The 25,097-nt window shown below is 34.8% G+C and overlaps 7 protein-coding genes across 7 annotated transcripts; 2 read left to right on the top strand and 5 right to left on the bottom strand.

The window, feature by feature from the left end:
* Nucleotides 1-223: 223 nt before the first annotated feature.
* On the bottom strand, nt 224-949 carry LOC119615177 (the record flags this gene model as incomplete). The annotated part of the gene is made up of 3 exons (XM_037971257.1): nt 813-949; nt 459-742; nt 224-395 (listed from the first exon to the last, which is right to left on the bottom strand). Coding segments are annotated over exons 1-3 (532 nt in total), but the record flags the coding sequence as incomplete, so codon positions are not given.
* Nucleotides 950-1,893: 944 nt separating this feature from the next.
* On the top strand, nt 1,894-5,891 carry LOC119615173 (BTB/POZ domain-containing adapter for CUL3-mediated RhoA degradation protein 3). The gene is made up of 2 exons (XM_037971253.1): nt 1,894-2,800; nt 5,000-5,891. Exons 1-2 carry the CDS (start codon nt 2,632-2,634, stop codon nt 5,752-5,754), a joined length of 924 nt encoding a protein of 307 aa, XP_037827181.1. The 5' UTR covers nt 1,894-2,631; the 3' UTR covers nt 5,755-5,891.
* An 861-nt stretch (nt 5,892-6,752) lies between these two features.
* On the top strand, nt 6,753-8,437 carry LOC119615172 (INO80 complex subunit B). The gene is made up of 2 exons (XM_037971252.1): nt 6,753-7,051; nt 7,121-8,437. The coding sequence occupies exons 1-2, from the start codon at nt 7,024-7,026 to the stop codon at nt 8,146-8,148; spliced, it is 1,056 nt and encodes a 351-aa protein (XP_037827180.1). The 5' UTR covers nt 6,753-7,023; the 3' UTR covers nt 8,149-8,437.
* A 1,568-nt stretch (nt 8,438-10,005) lies between these two features.
* LOC119615174 (intraflagellar transport protein 20 homolog) lies at nt 10,006-10,597 on the bottom strand. The gene is given in 3 exon segments (XM_037971254.1): nt 10,006-10,143; nt 10,212-10,256; nt 10,258-10,597. Coding segments are annotated over 3 exon segments (396 nt in total). The 5' UTR covers nt 10,492-10,597; the 3' UTR covers nt 10,006-10,026.
* Nucleotides 10,598-10,733: 136 nt separating this feature from the next.
* On the bottom strand, nt 10,734-11,713 carry LOC119615176 (laccase-21-like; the record flags this gene model as incomplete). Its single annotated transcript, XM_037971256.1, has 1 exon — nt 10,734-11,713. A coding segment is annotated over one exon (615 nt), but the record flags the coding sequence as incomplete, so codon positions are not given.
* A 2,210-nt stretch (nt 11,714-13,923) lies between these two features.
* LOC119615175 (laccase-12-like) lies at nt 13,924-15,501 on the bottom strand (the record flags this gene model as incomplete). Its single annotated transcript, XM_037971255.1, has 1 exon — nt 13,924-15,501. A coding segment is annotated over one exon (600 nt), but the record flags the coding sequence as incomplete, so codon positions are not given.
* A 6,167-nt stretch (nt 15,502-21,668) lies between these two features.
* LOC119615171 (laccase-21-like) lies at nt 21,669-22,240 on the bottom strand (the record flags this gene model as incomplete). The annotated part of the gene is made up of 2 exons (XM_037971250.1): nt 21,669-21,943; nt 22,011-22,240. Coding segments are annotated over 2 exons (379 nt in total), but the record flags the coding sequence as incomplete, so codon positions are not given.
* Nucleotides 22,241-25,097: the final 2,857 nt, after the last annotated feature.

Here is a 25,097-nt window from a genome sequence, read left to right as displayed (position 1 = left end):
AGATAGATAGATAGATAGATAGATAGATAGATAGATAGATAGATAGATAGATAGATAGATAGATAGATAGATAGATAGATAGATAGATAGATAGATAGATAGATAGATAGATAGATAGATAGATAGATAGATAGATAGATAGATAGATAGATAGATAATAGATAGATAGATAGATAGATAGATAGATAGATAGATAGATAGATAGATAGATAGATAAACTCACCTTTTTCTTTTTCAAATTCAGGACTATCACAATACAGTGTTAAAGTTTGTAAACTCAAATTATACAGATCATTAAATTCCTCATTTAAACGTGTGTCTATTTCATGTTCATATTCCAATTTGATATTATCATGTTTGTTATTATTAAATATTCGTTTAAAGATATCTGTTATCTATTAATTAAATAAATAGTATTAGTTCTTTTTCTCAAATAAAACAAATCAAAACATTTTAACCTCATTTTCTTTAAATGTTGTGTTTTTCCACATTTCCAAATCTCCTTCAGTAGAATTCATAACATTCTTTAAACACATTCCACGAAATAGATGATCATGTCTGTAGTGAAATTGATAGGAGTTGGAAAATTCTTCAATCTGCTGCCATAATGGAGATATAACATCTGGTATTATTTCTGCATAAGTTAGGCAATATATGCGAGGTAAATGTGTATAGTTTTTATGCAAACACTGATTGTAATCCTCAAAAATATATAAGGGAGGCATATTTTTATAAGAAGTCACTAAATTGTTAAAGATAAATTTATAACAATTAAAATATTAATTGGATTATTTGAAGTAACTTTTACGTACTATTTATTTGTGCTTTACACATCACTATTAAACTATTAATTGCAATTAATGTAATAATTCTAAAACCCCCGACCATTTTTAAAAAATTTTGAATATAAACTTTTTACAGAATAATTGATCTGCCAAAGATCTTCCTCAATTGTTTAATCAACACTTTTGAATACATTGAATAGTTCTTATAATGTTTCAAAAACATCTTTAAAGAATTGCTTTTATAAAGATTTAAACTAAATTGTTGATTTACAATACTTTTAAGAGAAAATTTTATGCAACAATTTTACACCCTACTGTTAAGTATAAAGGATTTTAAACACAACAATTCTGTTAATCGGTTTGGCAGTTTTTAAATTTTTTTCTTATTTAATAAATTCCCACAAGTGTTTTCATTTAAAATTATTTTTTAGGTGATCCTTATAACTAAAACTAATAAATTTAGTGTGTATAAAGATTCTGCATGACCAACCAAAACTTTTTTAATATTTTGTACTTGTCTCAACTTCAATTAATTTAAATGCTACAAATAATTCCAATTTGATCAAAATTTGCACGCAACCTAATTCGACTATTGTTACATCAGTGGATATAAAATTAGCAATATGTTAGGATTTTGAAAATTGAATAGACATTTTGAATGTTTTCGATAGTTGTTTTGAGTTGCAGAATATTTACAATGAATATTCTCTATTTATCGAATATTATCGGAAAACTTTTCCGAAATTCTTAGTCCGTCAGTCTGAATGTAGTGGGTTTAATTTTCTCCATAGCCTTAGGTTAAGTATCACAAAACAGTCCCCATATTGGCTAACTTTTGTTAAATTAGACAAGAAGGAAAATCTTTGTATCAACTGTAGAACCCTACTTATATCAGATTTCCAAAATATATATTTCCAATACATTCTGGATATTTGAATTAAAAGCAGTTAAGTGTAAATATTCTTTCATCAATTCATTATATCAATAGATTATTAAATTAACATTTGCTTTACAAATGTTGTAAAAATGACATAAACTCTAGAAAACTTAGCCGGCTAAAAACGGAATCCAAAATGCCGCCGTAATATCATGCGTCAACTGCCGCCGTCATTGATTTTAGTCGGCACAGGTCTCTATGAGGAGACCCTAAAAAATTATTAGAAAAACATACACAAAAAAATTACCTAAGATAAAAAATAACATAAAAAATAATTAAATAAAGTTATTAACACACAAAAAGCGATAAGTTTTACTATGAAACTTCAATAAATCGTTGGTGATTCATGTTAAAAAATATGACAGACAATATTCATTGACAAATTGAACACAACAATACATTTTCAATAAGACAAAAAAATAAAGGGCGTCTTCGTATAAAAAAGATAAAATTTTAAAGAAATTGAAAATAAATAAATTTGTTTAATTATATTTATAATCATCCAGCAAATAAAAGTTTCTAAGTTTGCAGTTAAAACAAAGATTTTTAAAAACTTTTGTGTGTGACCCCTTTGCCAACCAGTAGCAACAATAAGTCGTCAAAATTGCTACTCTAACACCCTTAACGAGCACACGCAACGCCCAAGACAGCGTTTGCAAAGGCTCCAACCAACAGATTAAGCCAAAAGTAGAGGTAGCCAGCAGCAGCAACAGTAATAATATATCAGCACCACATCAACAGGTAAAGCCGGAACAGTCAACAGCAGCATCTTCATCATCGTCTGGTTTATATACGAGTGGTAATAGCACTAATAGTACTTGTCTAGTAGCTGTTACTCGTGCCATCGAGGGTAAATTACAATTGACTGCCAGTCCTTGTGACGATTTGGTCTTGGTGACCACTTCCAAAATGTCCGGAGATCAAAAGACTTTAATTAAGGGTCATAGTTCGCAGTATGTGAAGTTGAATGTTGGTGGCCGTTTATATTATACCACAATTGGAACGCTGACAAAGCACAATGATACGATGTTAAGTGCCATGTTTAGCGGTCGCATGGAGGTGTTGACAGATTCGGAAGGTAAGGGAATTTTTATATAGCATAGAAGGTGTGCTTTGTTACAAAAAAAAAAAAAAATTCATAGAAATTTATTATCTAGTCTATAGTCCAGTCTAATCTATAGTCTAGTCTATAGCGGAATCTATAATCTAGTCTATAGCGGAATCTATAGCCTAGTCTATAGCGGAATCTATAGCCTAGTCTGTAGCGGAATCTATAGCCTAGTCTATAGTCTAGTCTATAGCCTAGTCTATAGTCTAGTCTATAGTCTAGTCTATAGTCTAGTCTAGTCTATAGTCTAGTCTATAGTCTAGTCTATAGTCTAGTCTATAGTCTAGTCTAGTCTAGTCTAGTCTATAGTCTAGTCTATAGTCTAGTCTATAGTCTAGTCTATAGTCTAGTCTATAGTCTAGTCTATAGTCTAGTCTATAGTCTAGTCTATAGTCTAGTCTATAGTCTAGTCTATAGTCTAGTCTATAGTCTAGTCTATAGTCTAGTCTATAGTCTAGTCTATAGTCTAGTCTATAGTCTAGTCTATAGTCTAGTCTATAGTCTAGTCTATAGTCTAGTCTATAGTCTAGTCTATAGTCTAGTCTATAGTCTAGTCTATAGTCTAGTCTATAGTCTAGTCTATAGTCTAGTCTATAGTCTAGTCTATAGTCTAGTCTATAGTCTAGTCTATAGTCTACTCTATAGTCTAGTCTATAGTCTAGTCCATAGTCTAGTCTATAGTCTAGTCTATAGTCTAGTCTATAGTCTAGTCTATAGTCTAGTCTATAGTCTAGTCTATAGTCTAGTCTATAGTCTAGTCCATAGTCTAGTCTATAGTCTAGTCTATAGTCTAGTCTATAGTCTAGTCTATAGTCTAGTCTATAGTCTAGTCTATAGTCTAGTCTATAGTCTATAGTCTAGTCTATAGTCTAGTCTATAGTCTAGTCTATAGTCTAGTCTATAGTCTAGTCTATAGTCTAGTCTATAGTCTAGTCTATAGTCTAGTCTATAGTCTAGTCTATAGTCTAGTCTATAGTCTAGTCTATAGTCTAGTCTATAGTCTAGTCTATAGTCTAGTCTATAGTCTAGTCTATAGTCTAGTCTATAGTCTAGTCTATAGTCTAGTCTATAGTCTAGTCTATAGTCTAGTCTATAGTCTAGTCTATAGTCTAGTCTATAGTCTAGTCTATAGTCTAGTCTATAGTCTAGTCTATAGTCTAGTCTATAGTCTAGTCTATAGTCTAGTCTATAGTCTAGTCTATAGTCTAGTCTATAGTCTAGTCTAGTCTAGTCTAGTCTATAGTCTAGTCTATAGTCTAGTTATAGTCTAGTCTATAGTCTAGTCTATAGTCTAGTCTATAGTCTAGTCTATAGTCTAGTCTATAGTCTAGTCTACTAGTCTATAAGTCTAGTCTTATAGTCTAGTCTATAGTCTAGTCTATAGTCTAGTCTATAGTCTAGTCTATAGTCTAGTCTATAGTCTAATCTATAGTCATAGTCTATAGTCTAGTCCTATAGTCTAGTCTATAGTCTAGTCTATAGTCTAGTCTATAGTCTAGTCTATAGTCTAGTCTATAGGTCTAGTCTATAGCCTAGTCTATAGTCTAGTCTATAGTCTAGTCTATAGTCTAGTCTATAGTCTAGTCTATAGGTCTAGTCTATAGTCTAGTCTATAGTCTAGTCTATAGTCTAGTCTATAGTCTAGTCTATAGTCTAGTCTATAGTCTAGTCTATAGTCTAGTCTATAGTCTAGTCTATAGTCTAGTCTATAGTCTAGTCTATAGTCTAGTCTATAGTCTAGTCTATAGTCTAGTCTATAGTCTAGTCTATAGTCTAGTCCATAGTCTAGTCTATTGTCTAGTCAATTGTCTAGTCTATTGTCTAGTCTATTGTCTAGTATTTTGTCTAGTCTATTGTCTTGGCTATATTCTAGTCTATAGCCTAGTCTAGTCTATAGCCTAGTCTATTGTCTAGTCTATAGCCTAGTCTATAGCCTAGTCTGTATGGTAGTCTATAGCCTAGTCAATAGTCTAGTCTATAGCCTAGTCAATAGTCTAGTCTATAGCCCAGTATGTAGTCTAGTCTATAGCCTAATCTACAGTCTTGTTTAGTCAATAGTATAGTCTGCAATATTGTTTAGTCTATAGTCTAGTCTGTAGATTTTAAACGCTTTAAACATCAGTATATCCAAAAAAGAAAAATATTTACAAATATTAATTTATTTTGTAGGTTGGATACTTATCGATCGCTGTGGACAACATTTTGGCACCATACTTAATTATCTACGTGATGGTACAGTACCACTGCCAGAGTCTCATCGAGAAATTGCCGAACTATTAGCCGAGGCTAAATACTACTGCATAACTGAACTGGCCATGTCATGTGAACGCGCCCTGCTGGCACATCAAGAACCCAAACCTATTTGTCGCATTCCTCTTATAACATCACAGAAAGAAGAACAAATGCTAATAAGTTCATCATCGAAACCGGCCGTTATATTGGTAGTGCAACGACAAAATAACAAGTATTCATATACCAGTAATTCGGATGATAATCTCTTGAAAAATATTGAACTATTCGATAAGTTATCGTTGCGTTTCAATGAACGCATTTTGTTCATAAAAGATGTCATTGGACCGAGTGAGATATGTTGTTGGTCCTTTTATGGACATGGCAAAAAGGTGGCCGAAGTGTGTTGTACCTCTATAGTGTATGCAACAGATCGGAAGCATACAAAGGTAGAATTCCCAGAAGCTCGTATATATGAGGAAACCTTACAAGTGTTATTGTATGAAAATCGTAATGCACCCGATCAAGAGCTATTGCAGGCGACCTCTTCGGTACGCAATCCCTCGGGTGGTGGTTCGTCGTCGGGTGCTTCGGGAGCCGGTTCCAGTGGTATGCATCAGTATACTAGTGATGAGGAAGAAGAACGTACTGGTCTGGCCCGCTTGCGTTCAAATAAACGCAATAATCCCACATGATTTGTAACCCATTATGTGGTACGGCCACGACCCATACTTCCCTAACTATGGCGTACCAGTGGTAGTGATAGTGCTTAAAGCTACTCCAAATGAGATTTACAAAAGAAAAGGGTTTCAAAGCAAAGAAAAACTCTAAACAAAACAGCAAGCCCCCAATATATTCTAAAAATATTTAATTAAAATATTCTTCTTAAATAACAAATAAACCATAGTTGTTAAATGTTTTTTTAAACCCAATGTGCCAATTCTAAGGGTACGAGGTAAAACAAGACTCCTTAAACACTTGATACGAATTTATAGGTTCACAGCCTTGTATAAAAAAGGAGCTTATAACTATAAATTTAATTATTCATTTACTGTTTGTATACAATTACATTAAAATAACAATATTGTATTAACTTTTTTTAATTTTTTTCAATCTATAATTTTGAACTTATTTAAGTAAAAAAAGAAACATTGTTTATGAATTAATTACATGTTTATGTACGTACACACACTTATTAAAAATGTTTAACAAACTTTAAAAAAAAAACTGTTTAAATAAAAGAAATAAATAAATTGTATTAAAAATTAAAATCAGCTTAATATTGATTAATAAAATATAAACCATTTTGAAGAAAAAATAAATTTGTTAAAATCATATTTTCCATAATAGAATATTTCGATTTAAAAATTTTATGGATCTTTATTATAAAGATTTTATGAAATTTGTAAGGATCCTTTTTCTACTAATACAATTCCAAAAATTTCCTTATATGTAGTAATATATTCCTAAATCTCTGGAGAGTCGACTTAAACAGCTTATTATTTATTTTGTTTATAAAAATTTTGCAAATTTACTAAGATTACCTTAAATAAATTCACCTTGATTGCTTGTTATCAATTTAAAATGAATGCCATAAACAAAAGCTGAAACCAGACAGCAGTGTCGACTAAAATAAATAACGGCGTTAGCTAATTTAAAATTTTTGTACGGACGTTTAAAATCATCTGTCAACTGTTGCTAAAATCACCAACCAATGCTAAATTTTTTGAAAAATACTCATTTTTTATATAAAATTTTGGAAATTTCTTTAAAAATACTAAAGAATTTTTATAAATTTAATGGCAATCCAAATAATATGATAACTAACGTCGGCCGCATTATAAATTGAACGGCGTTAAGAATAACGGTTAAGCTGACTACAGCACAATTTGTTTTGTTTTGATTATTGTTGCTGTAAAATTTACTTTTTTATAAATATTTTAGAAAAATTCTAATAAATTATAATGAAAATGGCTAAAAGAGACAGAGAAGGTAATTATACTTAAATATTAAATGTTAAATTTGTTATATTAATTAAAATTCTCTTGGAACATACCAAAGAAAAACATAAGAAAAAACATAAACATCACAAGTCATCCAAAAACAAATCGGAGAGTTTTGAACAATCCAAGGAATCGCCCAATGTAAGCTTACAGCAAGAAAGTGAAGATATTGATGTGGAAGATGAAAGAAATGATACACCCAATAGTATGAATCGCAGCAAGGAGTCAACCTTTAACAATGACGAGGAAACTGTCGATGTAGAAGTGGAGGAGGAATTAATGGAGGATAGCATCGAAATAGAAACAAGCATTGAGGAAACAAGTGCAGCTAAAACTATTCAAAAGATGGAAAAGTCCACAATTAACAAAAAACCACTTAAGAAATTAGAAGAAACCGAAATAGTTAATACAAAAACTCCCGTAACACCCTCCTCTGCTGCAAATAAGAAAAATAAAAGACGCCGCGATAGTGGCACCTCCAGCGAAGAGGAACGTTGGTTGACGGCTGTAGAATCGGGAAAACTAGAAGAAATTGAAGATGTAGAATTGCGTAAAATGAAAGATCCCAAACTAATGACTGCCCGTCAAAGAGCCATGTATGATCGTAATAATGATACCGAATCTGCACCGGGATTTTCGGAAACCTTAATGGCTCTACCCACTGGTTACAAGGAAAAAGAGAAACCACAAACCGCCGAAGAACTACAGAAAGCGGCCTTAAAAATACTCAAACGTAAACAGCAGGCGGATGAAAAGCGTGAAAAGGATAAAAAGAAAACTATGGAACGTTTGCTTAAGAAACAAGAAAGTAAACATAGGGCGGGTAATAAACCAAAATCAGCGAAAGAACTAACTCCCATGATAAGTTATAAGAATACTTTGGAAGGTGCGGTTATACAATTACCGGCGGGTGTAGAATTTCCTTTGGCCGCTCAATTACCCAAAGAACCACCCAAACAGCAGTTGTGTGGTATAGCGGGTTGTAGCAATCCTAAGGTGTATAATTGTTCCAAAACTAATTTACCTTTATGTAGTTTCGCGTGTTATCGTAAAAATGTTCAATCTCTTAAAGAAATTATATGTTAAGAAAAAAAGCTAGATTTTTTTTTATTTTTAATTTTTTAGTCGAGATCATGGACTAGAAAATAGCCCAGCCTAAATGCTACGCTATAGTCCAGACTATAGACAGTAGTCTTGTCTATAATCCAGATTATAGATTGCACTTAAGAATAGACTAGTATATTATAGACTATACTATAGATAAGACTATAGACTAGACTGTAGACTATGGATTAGGCTATAAACTCTACTAAAGAAATGGCTATAGAATAGGTTACAGACTAGACTAGGCTATAGACTAGACTATAGAATAGATTATAGAAAAGGCTATAGACTAGACTATATACTAGACTATAGAATAGGCTATAGACTAGAATATAGACTAGACTATATGCTAGACTATAGACTAGACTACAGAAAAAACTATAGATTAGTCCTGACTATAAACTAGTTCTTATACTAGACTTTAAATTAGACTTAAACTAGTCTATAGACAAGACTATAGACTAGACTATAGACTATAGACTACACTATAGACTAGATTATAAACTAGACTATAGACTAGACTAGACTATAGACTAGACTATAGACTAGACTATAGACTAGACTATAGACTAGACTAGACTATAGACTAGATTATAGACTAGACTATAGACTAGACTATAGACTAGACTATAGACTAGACTATAGACTAGACTATAGACTAGACTATAGACTAGACTATAGACTAGACTATAGACTAGACTATAGACTAGACTATAGACTAGACTATAGACTAGACTATAGACTAGACTATAGACTAGACTATAGACTAGACTATAGACTAAAACTATAGACTAGACTATAGACTAGACTATAGACTAGACTATAGACTAGACTATAGACTAGACTATAGACTAGACTATATGACTAGGACTATAGACTAGACTATAGACTAGACTATAGACTAGACTAATAGACTAGACTATAGACTAGACTATAGACTAGACTATAGACTAGACTATAGACTAGACTATAGACTAGACTATAGACTAGACTAGACTAGACTATAGACTAGACTATAGGACTATAGACTAGACTAGTACTATAGACTAGACTATAGACTAGACTATAGACTAGACTATAGACTAGACTATAGACTAGACTATAGACTAGACTATAGACTAGGACTATAGACTAGACTATAGACTAGACTATAGACTAGACTATAGACTAGACTATAGACTAGACTATAGACTAGACTATAGGACTAGACTATAGACTAGACTATAGACTAGACTATAGACTAGACTATAGACTAGACTATAGACTAGACTATAGACTAGACTATAGACTAGACTATAGACTAGACTATAGACTAGACTATAGACTAGACTATAGACTAGACCTAGACTATAGACTAGACTATAGACTAGACTATAGACTAGACTATAGACTAGACTATAGACTAGACTATAGACTAGACTATAGACTAGACTATAGACTAGACTATAGACTAGAATATAGACTAGACTATAGACTAGAATATAGACTAGACTGTAGACTAGACTATAGACTAGACTATAGACTAGACTATAGACTAGACTATAGACTAGGACTATAGACTAGACTATAGACTAGACTATAGACTAGACTATAGACTAGACTATAGACTAGACTATAGACTAGACTATAGACTGATCTATAGACTAAACTATAAACTTGAATATAGGCAAAGCTATAGATCAGACTTGGACTATGCTATAGACCAGACTATAGTCCAGATTTTAGACCAGATTATAGTCCAGACAATAGACTTGACTATAGTGCAGACTATAGACTAGACTATAGAACAGATTGTAGAATAGACTGAAAGATTCTGAAGAAAGTTAACAGCAAAACATATTTCATAGTTTCCTCTTATTTTTATTGATTCATTAAGAAATTATTAATAAGTTCCTGTTGTTCCGATTCGATACGCTGTAAATATTGATATTCACTTTTCAAACGATCCAATTCTAAATTTTTCTCATGTATTTTACTCTGCAAACAAAATGTGAATATAAAAATTTTTCAACAAATCATTTTCTGTATTATTTTGCCTAACAAACCTGGTACAACTGTTGCTCTGCCTGTCTTTGTTTGGCCATTGTTTTTCAACATATTTTGAGTTCCAATAGCCCTTAGCTTTTCCTTTTCCACATCTTTGCCATAGTTATTAACGATTTTATGAAATTCTATGGCTAATTTTTTAAATTCTTCCAATTTATTGGCATACTCCAAACATTCTTCTCTCAGTTCATTAGTTTCGGTGGCTATACGAGGATCTTGTACACGTAAACGGTAAATATCATCTATAAATAGTCCAGCTTTTTGTAATTCTTCGGACATTTTTATAATTTTTGTTCAAAATTTTAATAGAATTAGTTTGGAAAAGGTTTAATGTTTGGATTATCGCAGTTGCTATGGTTACGCCAAATGATGTTTAAGGGCTTTAAGTCTCCAACACATTTCCCTTGATGTTTGTTTAACAGTAATATTTGTAAAATTTGATCTGGCATCTCTGTTTTCCTTGTTTATTCTTAATTTATTTTACTTACTTTTTTAAATTAATAAAAAAACTGTTAAATTAATTAAAATTTAAATAGACATTTTATTAAAGAATCAAAAGTTTATTTTACTATACTTAAAATATAGAATACACTGAGAGAAAATAATTAATATTTATATGTTTACAATTTCTTTTTTAAGGTTTTTTTTTTTTTGATTTTAATAAATTTATAGTTTTAATTTGTTTAATATTAAGACATTTTTATGGTTTTTACAATATTATAAAACATTTAATAAAAATTAAAACAAAAACACAACAAAGTATTAAATTATAAAATTTTTCAAAAATATTTTCTTTTAACTATAATTACTAAATATCATCAATTAGGGGAACACTCTACTATCCGATATTTAATACATTTGAAAAGCAACACCTTTCCTTCATCCCTTAATGTAACGTTATGGGCGGTACAAAATTACCACATTTGGGAAAATTAGCTGGTACTGGTGGCCAATCCTTTTTCGTGCCCACTTGAAATAGTAAATTCATGCCGATAACAATGTGATATTGAAAATGACAATGAAACATCCAAACGCCCGGATTATCGGCACGAAATCTTATAACTGTATAACCATTATTCGGCACCGCTACCGTATCCCTTAGCGAGGGCATAAGGAATTTTCGATTTAATATACCACGTCTATCTAGATCAAGTGCCAGTTTCAAACTCATACGTTGTGTTTCCTCATCGGGTGAACGACCAATACCGATGACATAAAACGGCATGCCATGCAAATGAAACGGATGACTAATGTTGATCTGTTGCACCTCATCGATTAGTACTACTTCGACGACAGCATCGAGTGGTATATCTATTTTATGGACACATTCACAATTTTCGCCACAGTCGGCTGGACGATTGTCACCGTTACAAAAGTAACTCTTTGGGATGTCATCGTATTGTGAGAGTACAGGTGAGGGTGGTGATATATACGATACTTCATCTATTAACGATGTCAAGTGATCAGCATCGGAGGCAACTGTAGTGGGGAATGAGAATTTTGCGGAGATTAATTATGATGGGGGAGCAAAAAACTTGAGGGGGGGGGAAAGGGGGGGGGACAAAGGCGGGCGGGGGGGGGAGAGGCGGAGAGGCCGAGGGAGGGGAAGGAGGGGGAGGGGGAAGGACAGGGGAGAGAGCGAGACGAAAGGAAGGCGAGCGAGCGAGACGATCGAGCGAGCGAGAGCGAGCGAGCGAGCGAGCGAGCGAGCGAGCGAGCGAGCGAGCGAGCGAGCGAGCGAGCGAGCGAGCGAGCGAGCGAGCGAGCGAGCGAGCGAGCGACCGACCGAGGAGCGAGCGAGCGAGCGAGCGAGAGAGCGAGCGAGGAGCGAGCGAGCGAGCGAGCGAGCGAGCGAGCGAGCGAGCGAGCGAGCGAGCGAGCGAGCGAGCGAGCGAGCGAGCGAGCGAGCGAGCGAGCGAGCGAGCGAGAGCGAGCGAGCGAGCGAGCGAGAGCGAGCGAGCGAGCGAGCGAGAGCGAGCGAGCGAGCGAGCGAGCGAGCGAGCAGCGAGCGAGCGAGCGAGCGAGCGAGCGAGCGAGCGAGCGAGCGAGCGAGCGAGCGAGCGAGCGAGCGAGCGAGCGAGCGAGCGAGCGAGGAGCGAGCGAGCGAGCGAGCGAGGCGAGCGAGCGAGCGAGCGAGCGAGCGAGCGAGCGAGAGAGCGAGCGAGCGAGCGAGCGAGAGAGCGAGCGAGCGAGCGAGCGAGCGAGCGAGCGAGCGAGCGAGAGAGAGAGCGAGAGAGCGAGCGAGCGAGCGAGCGAGCGAGCGAGCGAGCGAGAGAGCGAGCGAGCGAGCGAGCGAGCGAGAGAGCGAGCGAGCGAGCGAGCGAGCGAGCGAGAGCGAGCGAGCGAGCGAGCGAGCGAGCGAGCGAGCGAGCGAGCGAGCGAGCGAGCGAGCGAGCGAGCGAGCGAGCGAGCGAGCGCGAGAGAGAGCGAGCGAGCGAGCGAGCGAGCGAGCGAGCGAGCGAGCGAGCGAGCGAGCGAGCGAGCGAGCGAGCGAGAGAGCGAGCGAGCGAGCGAGCGAGCGAGCGAGCGAGCGAGCGAGCGAGCGAGCGAGCGAGCGAGCGAGCGAGCGAGAGAGCGAGCGAGCGAGCGAGCGAGCGAGCGAGCGAGGAGCGAGCGAGCGAGCGAGCGAGCGAGCGAGCGAGCGAGCGAGCGAGCGAGAGCGAGCGAGCAGCGAGCGAGCGAGGAGCGAGCGAGCGAGAGAGCGAGCGAGCGAGCGAGCGAGCGAGCGAGCGAGCGAGCGAGCGAGCGAGCGAAGCGAGCGAGCGAGCGAGCGAGCGAGCGAGCGAGCGAGCGAGCGAGCGAGCGAGCGAGCGAGCGAGCGAGCAGCGAGCGAGCGAGCGAGCGAGCTAGCGAGCGAGCGAGCGAGCGAGCGAGCTAGAGAGGAGCGAGCGAGCGAGCGAGCGAGCGAGCGAGCGAGCGAGCGAGCGAGCGAGGAGCGAGCGAGCGAGCGAGCGAGCGAGCGAGCGAGCGAGCGAGCGAGCGAGCGAGCGAGCGAGAGCGAGCGAGGAGCGAGCGAGCGAGCGAGCGAGCGAGCGAGCGAGCGAGCGAGCGAGCGAGCGAGCGAGCGGCGAGCGAGCGAGCGAGCGAGCGAGCGAGCGAGCGAGCGAGCGAGCGAGGAGCGAGCGAGCGGAGCGAGCGAGCGAGCGAGCGAGCGAGCGATAGCGAGCGAGCGAGCCGAGCGAGCTGCTGAGCGAGCGAGCGAGCGAGCGAGCGAGCGAGCGAGCGAGCGATGCGAGCGAGCGAGCGAGCGAGCGAGCGAGCGAGCGAGCGAGCGAGCGAGCGAGCGAGCGAGCGAGCGAGCGAGCGAGCGAGCGAGCGAGCGAGCGAGCGAGCGAGCGAGCTGAGCGAGCGAGCGAGCGAGCGAGCGAGCGAGCTGCGAGCGAGCGAGCGACGAGCGAGCTAGGCTCAGAGAGCGAGCGAGCGAGCGAGCGAGCTAGCGAGCGAGCGATCGAGCGATCGATCGAGCGAGCTGAGCGAGCGATCGAGCGTAGCGAGTCTAGCTATCATCGTATCTATCTATCATCTATCTATCTATCTATCGATCTATCTATCTATCTATCTATCTATCTATCTATCTATTCTATCTATCTATCGTATCTATCATCATCTATCTATATACCGGATCGTACTTTGTTGCTGTTAATTAAGAAAGTGTTGCTGTCCAGTGCAGTTAAGGATTAAGGTTCGTCTAGGATGTTATGAAGAGTCTGTAATGAATTAGCATGTTATATCATTGGATATATTGTTTAAAGGTAAGATATGAAATGTAACAGTTTATAATACTGCTGTGGTAAGTGGTTTTTGGTATTAAATCACACATTTATGAAAAACATAAAATATATAAACTTACCTTAGATGAATATAGGGCTTTGGCAGTTTAGTTTCTTTATATGATATTAAAACATTGAAATTTTATACATAAAGCAGATATTGGTATGTAATTTTTTTATATATATAAACAATTTATTATAAATTTAGATAAATTAAAAACAAAACATAAAAAACAATAATTAAATTAAAAAAAAAAGAATACATATGGACTTAAATGTTATTGACAGACGAAATATCACTACATATTTGCTAGGTTCAAGTGCTAGTCTGATTTTCCGGAGAAGTAGTTTACTATTAGATTTATTTTTGCAAATCAGACTAGTACAGGAACTGGAACAAGTTATAGATAAAAATTTTTATATGTAAAATAAGTCATTTGATTTAAAATTATATTATAATTGAATTTTTGTATAAAATATATTAAAACTTTAAATTAAAAACAGTAGTTATTTAAGAGAACTGTTAGTTACATCAAACATTTTTTATTTTTAGTAAACTTGGTTAGGATGATAAAATGGTGGATGATGGATAAATGGTATGATATGATTGATTGATTAGTATATAAAATTTGGTAAGAGCCTGCTTAATAAGTATCTTGCAAATTGGTTAACAACATTTTTATAGGTTTCTTTTGATATATACACAACATGACTTGGCACGCTCTTCACATTCTCTCATTCGTTTTTACAATCCTTCATTTGTTTCACTAGGCATTTACTTCTCTCTCTCTATCAACTCATATTAGTTTTTTCTCTTTAAAACTAATTAAAAAATTATTAAATAATTTAAGTTAAGACACAAACCTCCCTTTTTAAGTTTTAAAATAATGCTATAGTTAAGAGGTCTCTAGAGAGGTTTTTAAAATAAAGACACAGGAGGTCTATGATCGCCGCAAGTAGGAAATGCATCGGGTACGGGCGGTAAATCTGCATGAGTACCAATATGAAAGACCAGATTCATGCCTATAACAATGTGAAACAGAAAATGACAATGGAACATCCAGTAGCCAGGATTATCAGCACGAAATCTCATGACAGCATAACCATTATTGGGCACAGCAATGGTATCCTTTAGAGGCGGCTGGCTAAAATCACGTTCAATCATTCCCATGCGATCCAATTCCAAAGTGTGTTTCAAATTGATTTTCTTAATAGACTTGTCGGGAGAGAACGACCCAAAACCCACCAAATAGAATGCCGTACCATGTAAATGAAATGGATGACTGAGGTTTGTCTGTTGCACCTCATCGACTAACACCACTTCCACAACCGCTCCTAATGGTATATCAACTTTGTGGACACATTCACAATTGGGTCCACAATTCGGTGGACGATTATCACCATTACAGAATAGCTCTGGCGGTATGTCATGTATTTGCGAGAGCATCGGTGATGGTGGTGCTACATAGGAAATTTCATCTATTAACGATGTCAAGTGATCACCACTAGGAGCCACTATATAAGTTTAAATTATCGTATTTTATATGTTTATAAAATGAGAAAAGAGAAAAATCGAAACATTAACTTATGCTCTAAACGAGTAAAGGAACTATAACGTTTTATGGGATTGTTTTAGTAGTCTTAAACGTTTTAACCCTTTTTTGAGGGCATTTTTTAGTTCTTTTACATTTAACACATAAAAATTTTTACACAAAAAAACATAAAATTATATACAAAATATTTCCATAATCGTTTACTGCTTAATTTAGGGGAAATCACAACTTACCCAAATATTTATTATATGTATTGGGTTATAAATAGATTTTTCGGTTCATAGACATAGAAACGGAATGGTAAGAAGATTTTCACATCGGGTCTTTCCACCAAAACACTTTTATCCACCGCTTTAGCATTTTTCAAATTCGATACACATATGGCATCGGTACGTTTACGATCACAAATGGCATCTAGAGGATTAAGTACCTGTGGGCGAGTTAGATTTCAGATATTTTATAAAATTTTTAAATTAATTATTTTATTTTATAAAATTGTTAATTTATTTAAAAGTTATTGTGGCACTTACTTGTCTTTTTTAAAATATCTTACTTGAGCTTTATTCGGGTGCTGTTTATTTACATTGGAAGTATTTGGGATGGGTACCAATTTTGCCCATTATTGGAAATACTTATACAATTTTGTCCTTTCTTATTAAGGATCTAAAATTATAGTATTTCTTTTATAAAAATTAAGTTATTAAAAAGTTAAACGCGCTATTTACATGGTCGCAAATGTTTCAATGGTTTTATGGGGACCAACGACAATCGTAAATAAATTTCCGATTGCCACAATATGGGTCCGGGATTGAAAACCGTTTACTTGAATAGTAGTTTAATGTTATTGCTGTTTTCGTATTAGGTTATGTTGGGTTTATTTTGGAAATTTCTAGGAGTAATTATCGGATTATAAATGTATATATATCGATAAGAACAGGACATTCTGATTATGCATTAGCAACAAAAAAGGTTTAAAAAAACAGAAAATGTTTCTTAAACTAATTTGACTGAATACCAAAAATACCACTAGTTTACATCCTTATCGAATTATACTTTGGTGGCAGTCTAGACTAGACTATATACTAACTAGACTAGACTAGATTATAGAGAAGACTGTAGACTAGACTATAGACTAGACTATAGACTAGACTATAGACTAGACTATAGACCAGACTATAGACTAGACTATAGACTAGACTATAGACTAGACTATAGACTAGACTATAGACTAGACTATAGACTAGACTATAGACTAGACTATAGACTAGACTATAGGCTAGACTATAGACTAGACTATAGACTAGACTATAGACTAGACTATAGACTAGACTATAGACTAGACTATAGACTAGACTATAGACTAGACTATAGACTAGACTATAGACTAGACTATAGACTAGACTATAGACTAGACTATAGACTAGACTATAGACTAGACTATAGACTAGACTATAGACTAGACTATAGACTAGACTATAGACTAGACTATAGACTAGAATAGACTAGACTATAGACTAGACTATAGACTAGACTATAGACTAGACTATAGACTAGACTATAGACTAGACTATAGACTAGACTATAGACTAGACTATAGACTAGATTAGACTAGACTAGACTAGTCTATAGACTAGACTAGACTATAGACTAGACTATAGACTAGACTATAGACTAGACTATAGACTAGACTATAGACTAGACTATAGACTAGACTATAGACTAGACTATAGACTAGACTATAGACTAGACTATAGACTAGACTATAGACTAGACTATAGACTAGACTATAGACTAGACTATAGACTAGACTATAGACTAGACTATAGACTAGACTATAGACTAGACTATAGACTAGACTATAGACTAGACTATAGACTAGACTATAGACTAGACTATACACTAGACTATAGACTAGACTATAGACTATACTATAGACTATACTATAGACTAGACTATAGACTAGACTATAGACTAGACTATAGACTAGACTATAGAATAGACTATAGAATAGACTATAGACTAGACTATAGACTAGACTATAGACTATACTATAGAATAGACTATAGAATAGACTATAGACTAGACTATAGACTAGACTATAGACTAGACTATAGACTAGACTATAGACTAGACTATAGACTAGACTATAGACTAGACTATAGACTAGACTATAGACTAGACTATAGACTAGACTATAGACTAGACTATAGACTAGACTATAGACTAGACTATAGACTAGACTATAGACTAGACTATAGACTAGACTATAGACTAGACTATAGACTAGACTATAGACTAGACTATAGACTAGACTATAGACTAGACTATAGACTAGACTATAGACTAGACTATAGACTAGACTATAGACTAGACTATAGACTAGACTATAGACTAGACTATAGACTAGACTATAGACTAGACTATAGACTAGACTATAGACTAGACTATAGACTAGACTATAGACTAGACTATAGACTAGACTATAGACTAGACTATAGACTAGACTATAGACTAGACTATAGACTAGACTATAGACTAGACTAGACTATAGACTAGACTAGACTATAGACTAGACTATAGACTAGACTATAGACTAGACTATAGACTAGACTATAGACTAGACTATAGACTAGACTATAGACTAGACTATAGACTAGACTATAGACTAGACTATAGACTAGACTATAGACTAGACTATAGACTAGACTATAGACTAGACTATAGACTAGACTATAGACTAGACTATAGACTAGACTATAGACTAGACTATAGACTAGACTATAGACTAGACTATAGACTAGACTATAGGCTAGACTAGACTATAGACTAAACTAGACTATAGACTAAACTAGACTATAGACTAAACTAGACTATAGACTAAACTAGACTATAGACTAGACTATAGACTAGACTATAGACTAGACTATAGACTAGACTATAGACTAGGCTATAGACTAGACTATACTATAGACTATACTATAGACTAGACGATAGACTAGACGATAGACTAGACTCTAGACTAGACTATAGACTAGACTATAGACTAGACTATAGACTAGCCTATAGACTAGACTATAGACTAGACTATAGACTAGACTATAGACTGGACTATAGACTAGACTATAGACTAGACTATAGACTAGACTATAGACTAGACTATAGACTAGACTATAGACTAGACTATAGACTAGACTATAGACTAGACTATAGACTAGACTATAGACTAGACTATAGACTAGACTATAGACTAGACTATAGACTAGACTATAGACTAGACTATAGACTAGACTATAGACTAGACTATAGACTAGACTATAGACTAGACTACACTATAGAGAAGACTATATACTAGACTAGACTGTAGACTAGACTACACTATAGAGAAGACTATACACTAGACTATAGACTAGACTATAGACTATATTATAGACTAGACTATAGACTAGATTATAAGCTAAACTATAAACTAGACTATAAAGTCTAGTCTAGACTATAGACTAGACTAAGGCTAGACTATAGGCTAGACTATAGACTAGACTATAAGCTAGACTAGACTATAGGTTAGACTATAGTCTAGACTATAAACTAGACTGAACTATAGGACTATACTATAAGCTAGACTATAGACTAGACTATAGGACTAGACTATATACTAGACTATAGACTAGACTACAGACAAGACTATAGACTAGACTATAGAGTAGACTATAGACTAGACTATAGAGTAAACTATAGACTAGAATATAGAATAGACTATAGACTAGCCTATAGACTAGACTATAGACTAGCCTATAGACTAGACTATAGACTAGACTATAGACTAGACTATAGACTAGACCATAGAGTAGACTATAGACTAGACTATAGACTAGACTATAGACTGGAATATAGACTAGACTATAGACTAAACTGTAGACTTAACTATAGACTAAACTATAGACTAGACTATAGACTAAACTATAGACAAGACTACAGACTAGACTAGACAATAGACTACTTTGTTTATAAGTTTATAAATTAGAAAAAGTACCGAAATTGTCCTGGGAGTACTATCGTATTTTTCGTTGTCAAAATGTACTGAATTTTCCATGCCTGCTCTGTAGACAACTCGGTAGACAAGATTATTCTCGGAACTAGTTAAATACCTAGTTTTATGACATGTCTGGTAACAAGTCTACTGATTATGCTACAGTATAGTCTATTAACTAGTCCATATACAGATCTATTGACTAGTGTTTTGATGTGTTATGAACTAGGCTATTGACCTATCTATATGCTAACCTATTGTTAAGTTCATTGGCTAGTCAATGTACTAATCTATAACTAGCCTGTTAATTAATATATTGACTAGTGTATGGTCTAGTCTAAGGACTAGTTATTGACAAGTATATTGACTAATCCGTGGTTCAGTCTATCGACTATCTATTGACATGTCTATGAATTAGACTATGGACTAGTGTAAAGACTAGTCTACTAACTAGTCTAAAGATTTGGCTATTATAGTCTAGTATACATATATACTAGTTTAGAGACTTGTCTAAAGACAGCTCCACTGATTAGTCTGTGGACTAGTCTAGTGACTGCGTTATTGTTAAATCTATTGTCTGGTATTGGGACAAGTATGTAGAACATTTATTTCATATATCGAGATGTTAAAAACTACTGAAAAGAGTTCAATAGTATTACATTTTCCATCCCTGTTATTTATAAACATCATTTTAGGTCTAGCAATGGCTTATTTTAATATAAAATTATTAACACTAGATAATTTAGTAAATTTCAATTAAAACAAGATTAAGGTCTCGGGAAGAGGGTAACATTAATCTTATTAACTAACTTAATAATTATTGTAATTGTATTTGTATTTACAATAAACAAGTTATTAGGGTGCAAACTTAAACGATTTATGATGTTGTTTTTTTAATATAATTTATTTTGTTTTTATTTTATTTTAAAAATAATTAAATTTAATATTAACGGCAGTAATATTCGTATAAAAATATAATAATATTTAATATTTTACATGTCTTTATACAATTAACTCATTTGATTTTTTCTTTTTTTTTTTTGTTTAAATTATTAACATTTTTCAAAAGAAACATAAAAAAATAATAAAAAAAAATTAACATTTAAATAAGCGGTGCAAAAATTAAACGAAAATTAATACAAACAATTTAAGGAAAAATAGGCAAAAAAGGAAGGAGTATTTTAAGGGTTATAATATTTTTAAACATTTTTACAAAAGTAAAAAACTTAAAAAAAAAAAAAATATATAATTATAATAAACATAAACTATTGCAGTTCTGTATTTAAAAATTTAAATAATAAAATATACACTAAGAGCAAAAAAAAAAAAAAAAAATACATACAAGTACAAATTACTTAACAGAAACTATACACAGAGAGAAAAAAATGGGAAAAGAAAATTTTGCAATTAATACATACAAATAAAAAATTAGAAAAGGGACAAATTATTTATAAAAGTAAAGAAAATTTTCTTAATTTACAAACAAAACAAAAGAATTTTTTTTAATATTTTTGAAAAAATAAAAATTAACTATATTTTGGTAAAGTGTACTCGAGTTAAAAAATGTTTAAAAAATAATTCATAGTTTTATGACTATTGCGCTGGGAAATAATTATAAATAATTTCCTTAAAGTTTTTTTTAAAAATATATAAGAAAAACCTTTTAAAAATGGCTGCTAAAGCTTAAATAAAAACAGCTTTGTGTTCTGTTATAAATGGCTTTTTTTACAAGTAGCTAAAGTTGTTTATATTTAAGCTTATATTAAGCCTTGGTTGAGTAAAACAAGGCTTCCGATATATTTCTTAAGCGCAAATAATAATAGTTATAAAATAATTTCAAATACATAATTGTATAGTCAGTGGAGTATGTTCATTATTTACAAAATAGGCGCTAAGCTTAAAGCTTAAACAAGCTTTAAAGCTTATTTAAAATTTCTGCTTAGATATTTTCTAGTTTTTTCGTTCAAGTTTTTTTTTTCAGTTATTTATAATACATTTTTATTTGTTGTCTATGTCTTCTAAAAACTTTGTACATGTGTGTTCTCTAGAAAATGATTCGATTTGTTATATGGTATTGCTGCAACAAATGTCTTTTTTCGTTTTAGGGAAAATCTTATTTGTTGTCAATCATTTTCTCTAACACCTATTAGTTGTTATTTAGTTTAGTTTTTGTGTTGTTATAAGTTTTTTTTTTGTTTTAATTGGTAGTTTTAATTAGTTTAATTAAAGTATTTAATTAATAGGTATAGGAGGCGTGTGATCACCACATGTGGGGAAACCTGGTGGTATTGGTGGCAAATCGGCATTTGTACCCACTTGCAAAATCAAATTCATACCAATAACAATATGGAACAAGAAATGACAATGGAATAGCCAGAAACCTAGAAAAACAAAGAAAAATAAATGTTATAGCCAATAGATAAACAATTGCTTTCACTTCCAACTTACCAGGATTATCAGCTCTAAATCTTAGTACCACATAACCATTGTTTGGCACCGCAATGGTATCTTTGGTGGGTGGCAAATTGTATTGTCTGTGCAAGAGACCACGTCTATCCAAATCCAAGGCATGTTTCAAGTTAATCTTCTTGACATTAGTATCGGGCGAACGACCAATACCCACTACACTGAAACCGTAACCGTGCAAATGGAAGGGATGTGACAAGTTGGGTTGTGGACTAAAGAAAAAGGTTAAAAACAAGAGATTATATAAAGTTTTGGTTAAAATTTAGTTGAGTGACGGGAAAAGGGCGGGGAAGAAGGGAGAAGGGGAACAGAAGGGGAAAGGCTGGAAAACGGCGCGGAACGGAGCGAAAGAGAAGCGGAGGGAGGGTCCAGAAAACAAGGGAGGAGGAGGAAAGGGAGCGGAAGGGGGGAACAGGGGAGCACGACCACCAGGGAAGCGGGAAGGGAACGAACGAACGAAGCGAACGAACGAACGAACGAACGAAACGAACGAACGAAACGAACGAAGAACGAACGAAACGAACGAACGAACGAACGAACAAACTAACGAACGAACGAACAACGAACGAACGAAACGAACGAACGAACGAACGAACGAACGAACGAAAGAACGAACGAACGAACGAACGAACGAACGAACGAACGAACGAACGAACGAACGAACAACGAACGAAGACGAACGAACGAACGAACGAACGAACGAACGAACGAACGAACGAACGAAGAACGAACGAACAACGAACGAACGAACGAACGAACGAACGAACGAACGAACGAACGAACGAGAAAGAACGAACGAACGAACGAAGAACGAACGAACGAACGAACGAACGAACGAACGACGAAGAACGAACGAACGAACGAACGAACGAACGAACGAACGAACGAACGAACGAACGAACGAACGAAAACGAACGAACGAAAACGAACGAACGAACGAACGAACGAAGAAACGAACGAACGAACAAACGAACGAACGAACGAACGAACGAACGAACGAACGAACGAACAACGAACGAACGAACGAACGAACGAACGAACGAACTAACGAACGAACGAACGAACGAAGAACGAACGACGAACGAACGAACGAACAACGAAAACTAACAACGAACGAACGAACTAACGAACGAACAAACGAACTAACTAACGAACGAACGAACGAACTAACGAACTAACTAACTAACTAACTAACTAACTAACACTAACTAACTAACTAACTAATAACTAACAACTAACTAACTAACAAACTAACTAACTAACTAACTAACTAACTAACAACTAATATTTAAACAACCTAAAACTTTGAACTATTGTAACTTAATACAATCACCTTTAAATGCCTTTACAAAATCTCTTTTGATCCAACCCTAGAGGTCAGGGTATTGATAACTCTAATCAAGGTACTATTCAATAGTAGTCCATTGACTAGTCGATAGACTAGTGGACAGACTAGTCCATAGACTAATTAATAGAATAATCCATAAACTAGTGAATTGAAAAGTCCATAGAATTATCAACAGACTATTCAACATACTAATCAATAGACTAGAATAGACCAGTCCATAAATTAATCAATATACTTGTCCATTGACTAGTTAACAGACTAATGCATAGACTAGTCAATAGACTAATATATAGCCTAGTCTATAGACTAGACAATAGACTAGACAGTAGTCTATTCAACATACTAATCAATAGACTAGAATATACTAATCCATAGAATACAATAGACTAGTCCATATTGAAGACAATAGAGTAGTCAATAGACCAGTCTATGGACTAGACAATAGAGTAGTTTTTAGCCTAGTCCATAGACTAGTCAAAATACTGCTCAGTAGACTATTCAATATACTAATCAATAGTAGTCCATAGACTTGTCCATAGACTAATTAATAGAATAGCCCATAGACTAGTGAATAGAAAAGTCCATAGTCTAGCCAATAACTAGTCAGTAGTCTATTCAACATACTAATCAATAGACTAGAATAGATCATCCATATACTTGTCCATAGACTTAATATTTAGCCTAGCCCATAGACTAGCCAATAAACTAGTCAGTAGACTATTCAACATACTAATCAATAGACTAGTACATTGACTAGTCCATATATAAGTCAGACTTGTCCACAGATTAGTCCATAGACTAGTCAACAGACTAGTTCATAGACTACTGACTAGCCTTTGGTCTATAGACTACTAGTCTATGGATTAGTATATTATCTAATCAGTCTATGATAGTCTATGAACTAGTCTATTGACTAGTATACAAGTCATAAGTGATTCGGTATTTTTCTATATCAAAAAGTACTCAAAAATTTAAATATTATTGATTTTTCCAGCCCTGATTCAAATGAGACATTCTTGGTTTCTAGATATTTCTAATTTTACTTCTTCTATCATATTGAGTACTATTTATATAGTTCGTATTATTTCTTCCTTTAAACATGACCTCCTTTACCTCTGGAAGTTTTTTTTTTCAAAACAAAACTAACTTAAACTTTAATTCTCACCCTACCCAATAACAAATGTTTATAATATAAACTTTATATTGTTTATATAGTTATTTTTTTAAACTCTTTAAAATAAAACTGGGTTTGGTTTTCTAACAAACCATAGTCAATAATCCCCTGGTAGTAGTGTTTTTATTGCTGTTCAGTTAAACTAGAGCACTTTGCATTTTAGTACCTCCTAACTTCATATACTTTTCATATTGTTTGGAAAATTATAGATTTTATTTATTTAGTTTTTCAATCAGAAACCTAAGAAAAAACTTTTTTGTTTATAACTATATAAAAAACCAAAAAACAATCATACTCGTAATATTAAATGACCGGCAATAATAATATACATATAAATTATAGTTATTTAAACAAAAAATGTGTTGGTTCTTTTAGATTAAAGTTGTGTTTTGTTTTGCTTTTTTTTCCAACTGTACGCTATGATTATTTCTTTCTAAGTGTTAGACAGTATTGTAATTTTTCGGCGAAAATTTATTTTATTATTTTTAAAACTCAACAATGGAAAATGCGTTGGAGTTTATTTCTTTTAATGTTTGTATTTAGTTGT

Source organism: Lucilia sericata, unplaced genomic scaffold, assembly GCF_015586225.1.
Source record: "Lucilia sericata isolate MDLA Ls3-8-SP2 unplaced genomic scaffold, ASM1558622v1 Contig004282F_arrow, whole genome shotgun sequence".
Lineage (NCBI taxonomy): Eukaryota > Metazoa > Arthropoda > Insecta > Diptera > Calliphoridae > Lucilia > Lucilia sericata.
The sequence above is the reverse complement of the archived record's forward strand: the minus strand, read 5'-3'. Positions and strand labels throughout refer to the sequence as shown.

Excerpts from the sequence above, each read along its gene's own strand:
- LOC119615173 (XM_037971253.1), top strand. The coding sequence starts at position 2,632 with ATGTCCGGAGATCAAAAGACTTTAATTAAGGGTCATAGTTCGCAGTAT. Across the intron at positions 2,801-4,999 it reads GGTGTTGACAGATTCGGAAG|GTTGGATACTTATCGATCGC; the intron begins GTAAGGGAATTT and ends TTTATTTTGTAG.
- LOC119615172 (XM_037971252.1), top strand. The coding sequence starts at position 7,024 with ATGAAAATGGCTAAAAGAGACAGAGAAG. Across the intron at positions 7,052-7,120 it reads GGCTAAAAGAGACAGAGAAG|AAAAACATAAGAAAAAACAT; the intron begins GTAATTATACTT and ends AACATACCAAAG.